This window comes from Stigmatopora argus, chromosome 8 (assembly GCF_051989625.1).
Source record: "Stigmatopora argus isolate UIUO_Sarg chromosome 8, RoL_Sarg_1.0, whole genome shotgun sequence".
Taxonomy (NCBI): Eukaryota; Metazoa; Chordata; class Actinopteri; order Syngnathiformes; family Syngnathidae; genus Stigmatopora; species Stigmatopora argus.
The window spans coordinates 5,145,779-5,162,492 of NC_135394.1; the positions used below are offsets into that span (position 1 = coordinate 5,145,779).

General features: G+C 38.7%; 1 protein-coding gene across 2 annotated transcripts in view; it reads left to right on the forward strand.

The window, feature by feature from the left end:
- The window catches only part of dennd1b (DENN/MADD domain containing 1B), a 113,766-nt gene that overhangs the window by 30,398 nt on the left and 66,654 nt on the right, over positions 1–16,714 (forward strand). For both annotated transcript variants that reach the window (XM_077606949.1, XM_077606948.1), the window contains exons 4-7: positions 6,154–6,203; positions 7,352–7,471; positions 13,371–13,440; positions 15,408–15,488. In XM_077606949.1, the coding sequence (XP_077463075.1) occupies positions 6,154–6,203; positions 7,352–7,471; positions 13,371–13,440; positions 15,408–15,488 (321 nt within the window). The remainder of the gene's footprint in view (positions 1–6,153; positions 6,204–7,351; positions 7,472–13,370; positions 13,441–15,407; positions 15,489–16,714) is intronic.

Below are 16,714 nucleotides of genomic sequence, written 5' to 3' on the forward strand. Positions count from 1 at the left end.
ACACCCTTTATCCTGCTCAGGTGCCAGAGCACCGTGCTGGATCTCAGTTGATGTTGCGCAAAAGATGGATTACACCCAGAACTGGTTGCCACCTTGTCAAGGGGCACATACAAAGCATTTGTTTTTTTCAAAGTTCATATTCATCCTTAAATCGCCAGCTTTCAAGTTGTAACCAATGTGCATGTGGAAGAATCTACATGTAAAGTCATAATTTCAAATAAAGGGTGAGTCATGTTTTCCCCGTCAAAATCCACCACACACCCTAAATTATATGCCATCATGAATCTGGAATACAAATTACAAAAAAAATAATGTTTAAATAATATTTTATCTGATTTCCTTTTCAAACCTCACACTTGAGGATGTTTGGCAGACAAGCTACTATTGGTTAATGGGTACAATGTATGAGCATAGGTGGCTCTTTTTCGCTTTTCCGTAGTGTTCCTACGCCATAGCTGCTTTTTTAATATGGGTGAATATTAACTAACAGTCGTAGCAGCTGGGGTTCTTTAACAAAGAAACTAGCCATTCATTACAAGGAAACACACAATACTGCAATATAAAATTTATTTATATTGGAATATAAAGTTTTGTCAATATTGCACATCAGCAGTATGAATTGTCATTTCGTCTTTTCCAATGTGGTTTTAATGTACCAGCCCGACCCATCAAGATTTCATGCAATCATACATTTTAACTATGCATTATTTATTTTTTCAGTCTCTTGAAAACCAAAGCTCAGCTGTCCTTGTGCCTTTACACACTGCAAATGAATGCATATCCATGCAAATTCTTAAAAAAGGAAGGCTGAGAATTTGAATATTTTGCTTAAAGCTGCACCCAGGTCGACCCTACCATTCGACATTTTAAAGCAGTGTGTCTTTTTGAATACTGAGTCTCTCTCTTTGTCATGTTAGCCAGAGGGGCTTGAGGAGCGGACCAGTACCGGCAGGATGGGCAGGCATCGGATGGGTTGCTGCGCACAGACAGACTAATTGGGAAAAGGGGGGGTCAAAGGAAGACAACGGGTGTTGGTGAGGGTGAGGAAAAAGGTGGCGTCTCTAGAAAGGGGGGAATTTAAGAAGATACCCTTGGGTTTAGCAGGATGGTGAGAGAGAATAGTGAGCAAGGGAGAGAAAGTGGAGAGGTGAAGGTAGCGTGATTTGAAACTGTGGTTTGATGTGAGAATGTGAGTGTTATGCCGACTGTCATTAATTTAATAGACAATGGCTAGATTTGGCATTGTGGCCAAATTGTTACATTTGTATGAGTTTTCAGGCCAATACTTTAAAAAAATGTTCTTGTGTCCAAGTCCAAAGATAATAATCAGGGTTAATAACTTTTTACCGCTATTGAATACGCGGGGTAACTTTAAATTCTAAATTGTAATCATTTCAATATATGGATATATAATGATAAATATTTTTGCTTTGAGTTTTTCCCACTGCAGTGCAACATAGATCGATACATCACTCGAAGCCCCCTTTGTGGAATGAAATCGTAGCAGACTTCATATTGCATATTGTTGTCCAAAACTTGCAAAAACATTGATCAACATCATCAAGTTTTAGCATTATTTTGTTCAAAATAATGATTTAACATTTCAGCAACAAAAAATAATCAGTATGTTTTTATTGCTTTCAATGAAATGTAACTTATTCTGTTGAATGCATACAGATCTTATAAAATCAATAATGGATCTTTTTGTGACTGACATTGTACTATGAGAAAATATATTACTGGTGTCCAAATATATATGTAATATTTTATATATTTGTTGCCTGTAATATTGGTAAACCAATTATTTTTTCCAAATTTGCCTACTGCTATTCTTCCATGAACCAACTTCCTTGTAGAAGGCTCTAGAGGCCGAACTGTCCTGAAGTAGGTTGAGTAACTTTGGTCAGGCAGCAAGACTGATCTGGCTGCAGTAGCCAGGGGAATATAAAGCAGAGCAAAGGCTTAAAGTCTGATTCCCTCAAGGGAAGAGTCCTTGCTGCAAGGGGAGAAGGGCATGAACTGAGTTCCTTCTATCTTCCTCCTCTGGCCGCTGTATCTGCACACTGAATAACTTTCCATCACTTCTGTGGTAACTTATGACATTCACTTTGTCTCTGTTTCTGTTTCAGCCTTCCCCATCTTCTGTCCTTTCCCTTCGTGCTTGATTATTTTCAGCATGTTTCAGCTCACACTCATTCTTTTTCCACACCCGCCTTGGATTCACAATTCTTTACCATTCTCTTCTGCTTCCCTATGGGGTATTTGAAAGCTCATGGGCGAGTGCATATTGCTCATGAAGTTCACACTCAAAATGAAACACCAAGTCAAATGTGTTGGCTATGAAAAATGTTTATATGAAGCAGTTCAAAATCTTTTAAAGCTGCTTTTTGCCATTTTATTCCCATTTTAAGTAGCAAAGAGCCGGGCTGAATCTGTTGAAGGAACAGCAGGCAAATTGGGCTCACATTGTTGTAGCCATCAAATCCCCCAGAGTAGTTTCTGTATACAATGTTAATTTTTACAGACCACAATCTCTCCTAAAATAGTGGGTATTTACAGATAATGTAACAATTTAAGTTTAGACCCATTTTTAGATGAAATAAGGCAACCTCCCTTTGCTGAATGGTTTTAGCACCTCCCTGTTGTACCATGTTATTTTGCACAGGGCTGCTGTTGTAGTGTTGCGGTGCGGTGATAGCAGGCTGGTCCACTGGGGAAACCCAGATCATTCTGTCTCACTGAGTGATACCCCTGTCACCACTCACGATAAACAGCACACACGCATACCAGCGTCTGCCAACCTAGCAGCACTTTCCTCCCTCACTGCCCCGCCACCCTTCTTGCACATCTACAAATATACTATCTGCTTCTTTCTTTTATTGTCTTGGGAAAATAGCAAACAGGGGGGTATGCATTTGCGAGTGCTGTTATTGTGAGGAGCTTTGGGCTCTGCACAAAACTGGGAAGGAAAACCCTTTGTGCATTTCATATATTGTCATCACAGTGGGGCCAGGTATAGAAGGGAAGACCCTTAAACTGAGTTTGCTCCAATGTACGTGTAATTTAGTAAATTTGCAAAGCAGATGAGGACAGTTAGATTTATTCGCTTGGGCTTTTCAGACAAAACTCCCCAAAGCAGGACATTGCTGTACCAGAAGTACATCAAGAATTATCAGAAAATAAGAGAGGGGCATCAGTGATAGAGCTAAAATTGGATTAAATATAAAGGGGTATGACCAGTGATAATTGGTTTTCAACATCACACGCTGGGCGATGCTGGTGGCTTTCCGCAATGTAAAAGCTCTCATTTGACATCACAAGCTGTCAGTTCAGACCTATGGATTACCCACCAAAACTATCAAATGACATTTAATTGATGATTAAAAATGTGTCAATCATACGGATTTCAATGTTATTTGTTTCATGTTCATATCAATTAACAATAATAATAGTAAGATATCATAGTTCAGTACATCTTGAAGTTTTTGGGGATAATAGCTTTTAGTATGTGGTAACAATTAGATAACGCAGATTGCAGGAGTATTTTTTTCCTCAATGACAGCTGCTGTGTAGGAAGCACACTATAAGTAGACATAATGTTGGAATGTTGGTACATTTCATGAAGATGTAGATCACCAGTGACGATACAATACAATATCAAGTCTTTTGCCAAAGATACAATATTTGCACAAAGGCTGTTATGATTCGATTGAAGGTCCTATAATTCAATTTAATAGAGTATTACTTACACGTACATGTCCGCTAAACCAATCTAACATGCAATGTTATTTTGACGTTTACAACCATTTTGTTGTTGAGGCATTTAAGACATTTCAATCTAAATCCTTCTTTTTAACAAAACTGGATTCTAAAATCTGTTATTACGATATTTATTGATTTCAATTTGATTGTGCTTAACAAATCAATATATTGATCACATTGTTAGATTATTATGTCCACTTCTATTGCTTAAATAACTTGTTTCATTGTAAAATGTGAGCACATAAAAATGTAAATGATTTTTGTTGTCTCCCGATGAGTTGAGTAAGTTCTGAAGCCGTTAATTCCTTGAACTGGTAAAGATGGACGTAAGTGAAACTAGAAATACTCTACATTTGAATCCTTGAATAGACATTGGTGGATAAAAAAGAAGGCGTTGTAAGATCTTTCCCGCTGACGTAAGATAGCATTTTTTTTAACTGTTTAAGACAGAGGATTGTAAATATATGATGTCAATATTCTTGAGGATGGCAATCTTATATGTTGTTTAGCCCTTAGAAATATATATATAGCACACATCTGCTGTTTCTATGTCACATTATTCACACGTACAAACGCGCACATTCCCGATGGTCCTGTATGAGATCAGAGTCTCGGCAGTCCCTCGACTGTCACTCAAGAGCAGCTTACCTGATGGGGGCGGGGCTGTGACAACTCTCAAATCTGGCAAGTCAAATGTTTTTATTTGCAGGCAAAGCGAGTCCCAGTGTGTGTGTGTTTGGATATGTGTACCATATGCAGTGCGCCAAGGAGGGCTCTCTGGAACATATTGGTGCTTGTACATGGTGGTTAATAATAGTAGCAAACGCACACAGCGATGGCAGCTCTGATGTGTGTGACAGTTTTTCAGCCGCACACGCCAAGACACCTACACACCCACACACACCCATGCCTGCCCGCACACACAGACCTTCCCACCACCCAGCTCTCTGTATTTGTTGACTTCTCAATTCTATCACAAATTCTGAAAAAACACCGACCTCCCCTCCCCTTACCCTATGCTTCATTTTGGAGCCCATGCAAACAAAATATATTGGCGAGTTGAGTCCAACCACCCGTAAACCAAAACATGTATACTGTGACAAATGCACATGCTTAACCCCCTCCATCCATAAAAAGGGAAAAGTCCTTGAGGCAGGCAGAAATGCACATACATCATACACAATACGCTCTAACTCCCCCTCTGTCATAGGACATTGTTGCTTTTGCTTGCGTGTCTGTGACAATGCTTGTGTTGTACTGGAGTGACAGATTTATGGTTTGTTAAGGTGGGTGGGGGGCAGCTTGGGATGAGGATCAGTGATTGCTCCCCATGGTGAGGTCTTAGCAACAGTAGGAGCAGCAGACACTCAACCTGCCTTCCGGATCAGTTTATTTGGGCTGGCACAGGGAGAGACCAAGTGAGAGATGGCTCAAGTCTGGGCTGGGACATCTCTCATCAGAAACAAAAAGGAGACAGACCTTGGACTCGGTAGCCAGGCTTTGGCAGACATGGTAAGATAAAGAAAGACGAGTGAAGCCAGAGCATTGAGAGTCACCAGGATTAGTTTCTGGGCTTGGCGGCAGCTAAAAGAAAGGTTAGACAAGCTGTGACACAGACTGTATAAAGGACTCCACCGTCCCCGTACCTTTTAGGAGCCAGGATAGTCAAGAGAAAGGGGCAGACGCATAGACACACAGAGTTTGAACCCGGTGCTGGGCGGCTGTGTGGCTGTTTTGGTGTGGTTCACCCCATATGGTGCTCTGCTCTGTTGCTGCTCCCTGTCTAAATCCATATGCTGGGGCTGAAAAAGGTGCCCCCCACACACGTCCCCCCCTCCCACTTTACTTGAAGAGCACAGATACCCTCCCTTCCTCCTCCTATAAGCCACAAGGGAGGTGTTGGGAGGTAAAGCCCTGAAGGCTTGTACTCCCCACCACCCCCCTTACCTCTTAACCCTTCTGAGCTGCTTAGCCCATTGTCGCTACAATCTGCCACCACCGTCGCTTCAGCCCACTGTTCTCTCTTTTTCTCTCTCTTTCTACATCCTTTCATCTCCCCTTGGCACCCCATAATCGATGAACTTATTAACTGCTAATTATTCAAGCTGTGGACTGAGAATCCCTGCCTATCTGTGGAGAAAGGGACCATTACCACTTTGTTTAGCCACGTGAAGTCGTTGATATGGCCCATTCATTTGGATTAACTGCATTTAGGAGCTACTGTTTAGTACTTGTCTGATTGTAATCAGAAGTGATTAACATTAATCCTCATTTTGTTCAACCACTTGATAGTGCCCAAGAGAGTTTTATGATAAAATACTCTGTGAGTATTTGTATTCTCTTTTTGATGTGTGTTTCTCTAAACTGTGTGTCTGTTTCGCTCTCTCTCAGGAGGTGCTTCAGACGATACCAAAGTTCTGCTTTCCCTTTGACATGGAAAGGTATGATTCCACTCTCTCTTGCTTTTTCTCCAACCCCCCCCCCCCGTGCCGCCGCATCTCGGTTTCAAACCACTTTTACTCTCATAAACACAAGTACATACGCTCACTCACCCCAAAAAACATGATTTGCCTTATGATCACTTCTACGAAAAACCTCAGGATTTGTTTCATACAATATACATACAAAAACACGTTTAGCCTATGATCACTTCTCCAAATTACCGCAGCATCTGTCTCATACAACTGCATTGTAAAATATATTTCTTATAGAATAACATAAAAATGAGTTTAACTCAATTCTGGTGCTATTTAATGAGTAATGTGTAAATTCTTCTAACTGGCTGAATCAAAATGTTAAATACAACTATTTATGCTGAATCAAAATGTTAAATACAACTCTTTATAATTAAGTGCAATTATACACAACTGCAAACTAAACCCATAGTTTAATTTATACGTGGAAAAATTAGGCCTTTTAGGTTAATTTTTGAATATTGGGACACATCGATTTTATAAGTAAGTAAGTGGTCATAATGTTATGACTCTATAATGCTCTCTTCACACAAAGCAGCGCACCCATTAAAAAGGAAATTAAAAGAAACTATTTTGACATGTTTAAGTTTGCTTTACAATTTTCTGAAAGTTACATTGTAATGGATATAGGAATGATTTTCCCAGTTATAAATAAATAAATAAAAGAAAAGAAACGATACTTGGCATTTTCTTGTAAACACACACTATATAATTGCTGTTTTAATGCATTGCCAAAACGTGAACATTTATGGGCAGACATTTTCAGACACATGAAACATTCAGGCCAGCATTTAACCTGAAGGCAGTAGGCTTTAATTTTTGGCTTGGGAAAAGGCAGCATAACCATTCCCATTACCAAAACAGTGAGTGAGACTGTGTTACAGTGTGGAATCGCTTTTTCCACTGAAGCTGAGTTGCTGCCATCTACTGGTACTCGGTTCCTGTGGCATTTATTTTGTGTGCTCTCGCTGTTTTCAGTTTTTCAACGTACCATATATAAGATATTAGGTGAACAAGATCATCATTATTTATAATCTTTGCATTATTCTCAAGATTGCATGTGCCCATTTGTTTTGAGGTTGTTCCTCTTTTATGCATGATTGTCCCTCTTTCAGATTATCCCAGAGTCACATTGGCCAGAACTTCACTTTTGTGCTGACCGATATAAATGGCAAGCAGAGGTTCGGGTTCTGTCGACTAACTCAAGGTTGTCGGGTCTGCATATGTCTACTCAGGTAATGCACTCACTCAACCTCCCAACACACACTTAAAAATAAAGATCTTTGCTCATTTGCAGCATTGAGATTGATATTTATTTAATAAAACCTTTTTTATTTTGTTTGTAGCTAAGTTTTTTAGATTTAGCTTCTCTCATATACAAAACTAGTTAAAGAAAAAACTAATATTGGAACACCAGAGTATGATACACATGTTTACCTCAACAATAGTACACAGTAATTGCATTGATATCTTCCTCGGAAAGTACTTTTTTTTTTTTTGCATTTTTATCAACAAGGCTAAGTTTTTAAAGTAACTCTTTGTACAGGTGTGCCTATTGTTGTGGCCAGTTGATGGAGTTTTCATTGATGAGTGTGAGCTTGTGATGTAATGATGTCTAATGGCGACAAGAAAAAACAATAAAAATGAATTCATAGTTTATTGTTCAAATAACCCATTTTAAATGTGCAGGATGAGAAATCGGTTCCTCATTAATTCAAATATCTGTGCTGAATTTCTTGTACATACCAGGTGTATATAAAATGTTAAAATGACATCATTAAATCCAAGTTTTGTCATAATGTCCAGAAATATGTAATTAGCCAGGTAAACTGTAATTGATATGGGCCACTGATTTCTTGTGTTATTTTCCCCTGCATTTATAAATCTCATGAGAAGAAAAATCTGAGAAGCACATATTTTTAGACAGTTTATTTCTTATCCTTAGGGTTCATTCTGAGCTGAACGTAGGCAAATTAGGCAGTTTATACCCACACAAATGTCCTTGTGGTTTCTGCACGATTATCCAAGAGTTGAACTGTTTTTGATATTGTAAAAGTGGAATTATTCTATCACAGCAGTCATAAAAGAGAACATCAAACTCTGCAAAACTTTAGATTCTTTGCAATTAGGGTTATTATTTAATCCGCATGTAATAGCATGTTAATAGTGTTTTGTGTGTGTGTTTTTTTAAAACATATCTTCAATGACAACTAAGAAACAACACTTTGGTGCAAATTTCAATGCACTTACAAATAAGCTTGAAAATCAACCCATTTTTAACTTGAGCATGAAACAGATAAACTACTAAATGGCGAAAATAGCACAGCTTGTGTGTGTGTGTGTGTCTGTGTGTGTGTGTCTGTGTGTATTTTGGGTGGACAGTCGTGATTTTGTCGCTGTTATGATGAGCTGCTGTGAAAAAATAGTGTCCAGCCATCATACACCCCCCCCCCAAATACCCCCCCACACACATACATACATAGACACACGCACACACACAGACTCCATGTCTTTTGTTCCCCCCACCCATCTTTCCCTTATAGTCTCTCTTTCTCTCGCTCCTCGTTATTCCGCTACTGCCACGGTGCGACAGCAAAGACGCTCTCGGTCCATAATTATGCATGAAGCTTTGCTGCCAATTAGCAGAGGCTTCCCTGTCCCTCTCGCTGAGTTAGACATGCTAATTCGTTTGACATATGATGTATGAAATTCATTATGCATTCGGAGGATTTTCATGACTTTTTAACAAAATTATGTATAGGCATCTTATTTTTAGTTTTTATTGGATTGCATCATGACAGCTTTTTAAGTGAAAATATTGAAAGGGCAGCAGTTTTTTTGAGGGGAGGGTCTATATTTTCGGTCTAATGTCAAGCAACAAATATATTATCTTCTCTTTGATTTTTATTGAACGGTTTGATTTCACAAATTTAAACCAGCATTTAAAATAAAAACTTTAATGTGTCTAAAGAACTGAGACTATTGGACCTAAATGAATATGTTTTATTTGAGGAGCTCCCGTAGATTTGAAATTAAAGTGATGAGGAGTGTTCGTGCCTCTTAGATTGTTCAAGTGCTGGGACAATAAAATTGTCACCTCTGCTCGCATGAGGAAGTGGCTTAATGAGGAGGGCAGTTTTATTTGGGGGGTAGCGGTGCTTTTAAGCTTGTGAAAGCTTTACTAACAAAAGCGTCATAGTGTCGTTTCAGGTAGCTCAAACGCAAAAAAAAAGTTATTTTTATTACTCCAAAACACGATCATATATGACTCTAAATGGAATATTTGTTGGCACCGATTGGATTATTTTATTGATGGCGGGCAGGGATAGGCGGGAATTGGATTCCTGCATTTTATTTGATACCGCAGCCGGTAGGATACAATTTAGCGATGGCACTGCACTGTTTAGTGGCCATTTTAACGGGTTCCTGGGAGGGCGGCAAGTACCGCTTCCTCCCCAGTGTGTAACCTTCGACCTGCAAACGTGAAGGTGATATGAAATCTTCCACTGAGCTGTTTCCAAAGTGTAGAATAACTCACAATGTTGGGTGCCTGTTTGCTTAGGGAGATTTAAAACTGCAATAAAAGTCAGCACCCCACAGGTGATTGAAAACTATTACAAGGACTAAAAAGACTATAGCATTAATCAGAAGGTTGCATACGCACAGGAAATGCTGTATATTCTTACAAAAATTAGAACATATCAAAGATATTATTTCTTTACAAGATAATTTGTGAATGCTCTGTAATTTAATTGTTTTTATCAAGGGACTGGTTGCTCTCTACTTTTTGATGCATTGCTTTTTTAGCCTAGGCCGGATGGATATGGCAGGGCACTTTGACAAGACATGTTTCAAAAGGCATGGGTTGTGGGGCGGGGGTAGGGGGGGGCAGTTAGGTGATGAATGACTCTCACCCTATCAGAGGATTTGCCTTGCACAAACACATCTATCTGAAGAATGAACTGTGACGAGTAGGAGTATATCTCTGAGCGTTCCTAACTTAAACTTTGCTATAACAAAAGAATTAAGTCGGAGAATAACCAGAACAAATGATTTCATTAACAGCTTGTGTTTGCGATACAACTTGAATTTTGAAAAATAGGTTGGGTTCTTTCACCAGTAATCATGTTTTACTGTAAACCAAAGATTATGTAGTGCGGCGTAATGATTGTCATTTTTGGGAGGGTTGACCTCTGCTCGGCAGGCTTTTATTTTTATTTTTTTTGAGTTTCAAATGCAAAATAAAAAAGAGAAAAATATGATGGATTAATGTCTGGAAGCCAGAAATTTAAAGCAGGAGTTGTGAAGGAGTCAAACAACAAACGCTGTGTTTGCCTCCTTAGTTTGTGACATCAGTGTGAAGTTTTATTTCTGCATGGCTTAAATGTAAACTGACCTCATACGCAAACATTTGCGCTGTATGTTGTTTGACATGGCAGAAATAGGCTGATATGCAGTCAGCATGTGAATGAATCAAAGCGTGTTTGATTTGGTCACCCCTGCAAGTGTGACCCGATTGCAGTAAATCTTCATGCAGATGTCAAAATATAGGCATGCTAAGAGGCTGATTGTTTCAGACTAATGGTCACTCAGCCCCTCTGATTGGTGCGCTTGGCTGCACTTACCCAGGAACCCGGCCTGTCATTGGCCCCTCACGGATTTAGCGATATAAAAATTTGCATTCGCTTCACTTTATTGTTTTCTTGTTGTGTGTTAATTCCAGTCTACAGAGCAGCCAGTGACCCATGGTCTGGAAACCCTTCAGTCTTCAGCCAACTGCCAGAGCAGGACTTGACTCAGACTCAATGATAATTATTATTATTTTGATTACAAACACTTTTAATATGAACTTAAAGGGTACAGTGTCCACTTTTGATCCATAGGCCCAGTTAACCTACTACTATATTTTCAAATGATTTTTTAAACCTCTTGCATCAAGGCACATTAATAAGGCATTAATGGGAATTTGTGTTTATTTAATGAAAGGATGTCCTTATTGGGAATAATTATTCATGCAGTTAAATCCATGTTAAAGCAAAAGCGAAAAGAAATTCAATATCTTGATGGAACATCATGTTTTTACAATATGGTAGTTGCATAATATTAAATCATCAGAGGCTTCAGGGCCAAAAGAAAGTGTTGGCCTTCTTCCACCCAGAAAGCGACTTGGCCAAGAAAATGTCAGCTTGCTAAAGAGACCCATACTGTAGATGCTTTAAGCTTATGGTGGCTGTACCTAATGATACACTTCAACATAAAAACCAAGGCACACTATATTATGCTGGTTAATTAATTCATTTTTTTGCCTATTAATTATAAAAGGTAACATAGTTGTATTGTTTCAAGGGCATGAAAATGGGGAGCATGTTGGAAATTAGGAAAAGGCAGGAAGCATCTGGCAAAAGCATTCTTGTGAACTAGCATTTTACCTCACATGAACATTTTAGTGTTTTATTTCTTTTTCTTTTTTCATATTGAAACCTCAGGAAGAGTGGTTAGCACGTAAGACTCACAGTTCTGGGATCAAGGGTTCAATACCTACTACTCTGGTTTCCTCCCACATCCCAATAAACATGCATGGTAGGTTGGTTGGAGACTAAATTTTCCTTAGGTATGAGTTTAAATGTGAATGGCTGTTCATCTCCCTGGGTTCTGCGATTGACTGGAAACCAATTTAGGGAGTCCCCTGATTAACTGTTTTTAAAAGTTGTCAACTGAGAGAGGCTCCAGGATCCCCCTAACCCCTGTGAGGATAAGCTGTATGAAAAATGGATGAATACTAACTAGAACCAATGTTCCCTCTGTCTGGGCATACAGACAACTTCCCCTGAGCACACTGAGGACCACTGTGAGCAACATCAAAAGTGCTCTTAATGGCCACACACCAGTATTACACCTCCTATCAGCAGATGCATTTCTGCTACCCATGAATGATCCAGTCATAATAAAATTTAATGATAAATATTCATAAACAAAACATCTTAGCACATATATACATACATACACATAAATATACATGCATGCATGTATATTTATGTGTATGTATGTATATATGTGCTAAGCAACACGCTTATTTATATATTTTATATATATTTATATTTATATATATTTATGTATTACATATTTATATATTTATTCATGTATTTATTCATTAACTTACTTTTACCTATCTATTTGTCTAAAATGCCTTTCCTATTCCTGCATCCTCACCCTGTTGCTACTGTGACAACAAAATTTCCCGAATACGGGATGAATAAAGTTATCCAATCCAATCCAATCTTAATGTCACTTAAATTTTACCTTATTTTTCATGTCTGTCCTTCTTACTTTTTATTTTCGTTTTTGTTCATTTGAATGACTTTTCTGCTGAATGTGTCTCTTGAGTTGGTCTAGCTTCCATTTAGTCCATATGTTTCCATCGGAAAACTCGCTCACAACTTTAGCTTCGCTGCATGTTTTGCAGAGCGGACCTTTCTCACTCGATAAAGAAAAGATCAAACCCAGTTTCACTGCTTGTTCTTCTATTTGCACATATTCCGACAGCCATTTCAAGTAAAAAGAACCACAGTTGTTTTTTTACTTTGGTTTGGGGAGTCGACGTACAGCATTCACTTCACCAGAGTTAGAATTAGGCTCACTTAACGCCGTACTGTCAATGCCGCGATTGGCTGCGTAGCATAATTGCATCGTATCTGATGATTGGTTGGACACCTGTCATTCACTGAATTACACAGCAAAATGATACAGTAAAAAGTTAAATATATATATTTAATTCATTTGCAGCGCGTTCACTGCACTGGATAGCTTTTCTTGCCATATTTTTGGGGTTCCCCTTACAGGCTTGTTATCATACAATTTTTTTGGGTGCGTGTTTATCTTATTGTATTTCATTATTACATTCAATCATGACCTAACCCTTACTTTTCTATTTCTAAAACCAACATTTTGGGAGGTATTTTTTACATGGAAGGTGACGAACTTTGCACATGACCCTCATTCAGGCAAAGTGGAGTCAATGCTTTTTATATTGCTAATCAAGTTGCTGAACTTTTCATGATTTTTTGGGGGGTAAATTCCTTTAGAAACATTTTGAATTGTTTCACTTATATATGTGCCATTCTTTTTGAATTGCAGTTATCTTCCATGGTTTGAGATCTACTACAAGCTGCTGAACACCCTTGCAGATTACCTTACACGACATCTGGTAATGACCTCGTTTGCACATTACCTAACCCATTGTTATCTGATGATGTACAGGTAGTGATTGACAAGTGCAAACAAGGAAAACAAGAAGGTGGTAATGAAAGCACAGCCCCCTTGAATGAAAAATACATTTAAACAGCAGGAGATTTTTTTTTCGCACTCACTGGTGTATTGCTTGCCATCTTGGGCTCAGCTGTGTATATTTTCCTTGTTATTTCATAGACCAAACACTGATCTGAAAATGGAAGTTATTCCTGATGATTTACTGCAAAACAAATCTTTACCACACAAATGTGCACGCAATCGTTCACCACTCACTTAAGTCTTTTCCCCTGACTATTCCCTGCAAAATATCAGCAAAGGGAGGGAAAATGTAAAATATGCAACAAAATGGAGAAATATGCAACATGTAGCGCAGAGAGGGCTTAGGTGAAAGGAAGAGGGAGGGAGAGACATCACGCTGTGGGACTGCCTTCACTTGTCATGTAGTTGGTGTTTCTTCTGAGAAAGTCTTGTTAAAGGAGCCCAATCAGGAATGCATGCGCCTTGCGTCCGCGTTTTAAAATAAACCGTCTCTGATTGAAACTGACTCACTCGCATAGTGCATTAAATAGGGAGGCAGCCAAGTCAAAGCGGATAGTTTGTGTGTGAGGACTTGCTGGCAATTCTGGACGCCTTATCTGTTAGTGTGCATCATTTGGTTCCTATTTACCCCGTTGTCCGTTCCAGGCGAGAGGGAGATGTTGACAGACAAGGGAAGACAGAAGAGCAATGAGGGTTTTACGGCGAGGGCTAAATGAACTGTTTCCTCAGGCCTTGTTGCTGACCATGCGTGTGAGCATTGAGCCTCTCATGACAGGAGGCTGGTCGATTGCACACACCCGTACACAGAATTCACCCCCCCCCCCCCCCCCCCCTTACACACCTCCGCACTTAATGTATATTGGCTCACTAGTGCAGTCACATACAGTAAATACATTTACGCATTCCCCAAAGAAGCAAAGGCTCGCAGCCAAAACCGAAGTAAAGTCCACTGAGACGAAAGCATATCAAATGAAGAAGAATCCCAGTGTTCATAGCAGTTAAACTGCAAATGGCAAAGTGTTGTCCTCTTCTGATCTCCAGCAAGAGACCCAGCAGTATAAATAGCAGTCTTGTCATGGAGCTCATAAATGCCGCTGGAATAATTCCTGAGCCTGTTTTGTGGTCAAATAAGCTCTGAAGGTTTCTTAAAGCCCTTGTCATTGAAGTGTGGGTGGAGGGGGAAACCCTTGCTTAATTATTGACAGCCCCCTTTTGCCTGTTAGTCAGCAGTGGTGGAAAATGGGCATCTGCAGCCTGAAATCCAGCCTCTTTTAGCCTTGCCGATGCTCATTACGCTGATGCTGTTGGTTGAAAAGTATTTAGATGCCCGGCAATTGCACTTTCATTAATATAGTAGAAACTATAGTGTTGTTGTTTGTTGTTGAATGTCATGGTTCTCTTGAGTTTCTCTAAACTTATATTTTCTCTGGGAGCATATTAGAACAGATACATTTGTCACACACAATAACTAAATAAATGAATAAAAGCCTGAAGGGTGGGTTTGTCCTCAGTTAGGTGTTCCACCAGCAAGGATAATGGCTCCAAACACACATCATAAGTTGTATTGGAATAGTGATTTATTTAGCCATTAGATAGAATCAAGGTTTTAGAATGGCCTTTCCAAAGTTCATGTATATTTCGACTCCTCTGATTTGGTCACATTTTCTGTTAACCCCATGAACCAAACTTCATGAATGCTTTTTGTGACAAATAAATATTTGTTCCACTCTCTCTCCAGATAAAAATTGAAATTGTAGAAATAACTGGAAACCAAAAGACTGATGACATGAAAATGTATTAAACGTTTGATAACAACTGTACACTAACAGTGGCATCTACCAAATAAGTACACAATTCTCATTTATCTGTCTACCTCCCACACAGAACAATGACCTGAATGATTTGCTGAACTCTCTGTACGATCTTCCTGTGCCAAAGCCCTTCACGCCAGTCAATCTGAGTGTGGTAAGAAAAATAAATTCAATATATCTTCTACCTTCCCTAAGATTGAAAGATGGATCGATTGGATTTGAACATTGAATATTGTTTACAGATAGTGATTAAACAGTGAACCTATTTAAAATTCCTGGACTTCCAATTCTAATCCCAATTCGTGCAAGCATCGTTTTGAATTTACTCTGTACAGTTCCAATTTTTCCCCACGCATGCATCCCATTACATACTGTATAAGTGTCAAGTGGCACCAGCTACTTTGTCATGTATGATTTCCCAAAAGGTCTCTCTACCCCAGGGATACAGTGGAAATGCTCACGCAAATACTGAACCTTGTTGAAATGTGCCGTTGGGTTATTCAGTGACACCACATTAACACAGGCACAGCATTATGTTGAATCCACAATTTTAGAATGATTAAAATACTGAGACTCTTAATTCAGTAGCCCTCAAATGAACAGATCTCTATCAAGCAACAGCAAACATATCAGATCATGTCATTTAACCAAATATTCAATTCTCCCATCAAAGACAAGGCCATCACATTACAGAACATTCATCAGTGCCTCATTTCTCAACTGAGATTCTTGAAGTTTACTTTTTCCCAATGTCAAAGCATGTGCTCTTACAGAATAATTAAAAAAACAAACTTATTTATATATATATTTTTTTACATATGGAAGGTATAATCCTAGTGCACCCTTACAAGTATATTAAAAGCAGCTGCTGACTGGTGTGGTATTCCTCAATTTACGTTTAATCAGATTAGACGATTGAGTATTTACCAAATATTCAAAATACAAAGTATTTGGTGAATAGTGAATATAAAAATGGGGCAACATTATTTTTATATAAAAGTCCTTTCCCTGTAGTTATCCAGTAACTCTGGGAAACTACCGGGTTTCAACTAATGGTAGTTGCCATATTTGCCAATGAGCACCAAAGGTAAATGTCAACAAAATGGAATTAGATACTCCATATCTTAAACAGATTTTTTTCAAATGTTGTATAACTTGTGCATGTATATAGATGAGTACTGTACAAGCAGGCAAAAAAAACATGAATATAAAGTTTACCGAATTATAAGGTGCCCTCGAATGCACAAGTTTATTTTCTTACATTAGGCGCATGTGATTATAATGCACATTAGGGCATTATTGCACTGCATTTGTGTTATTTATTTTTGCCATTGCAGTTATTGTATTATTCACAAATCTATCATTTGTTTGTTTTGTTCG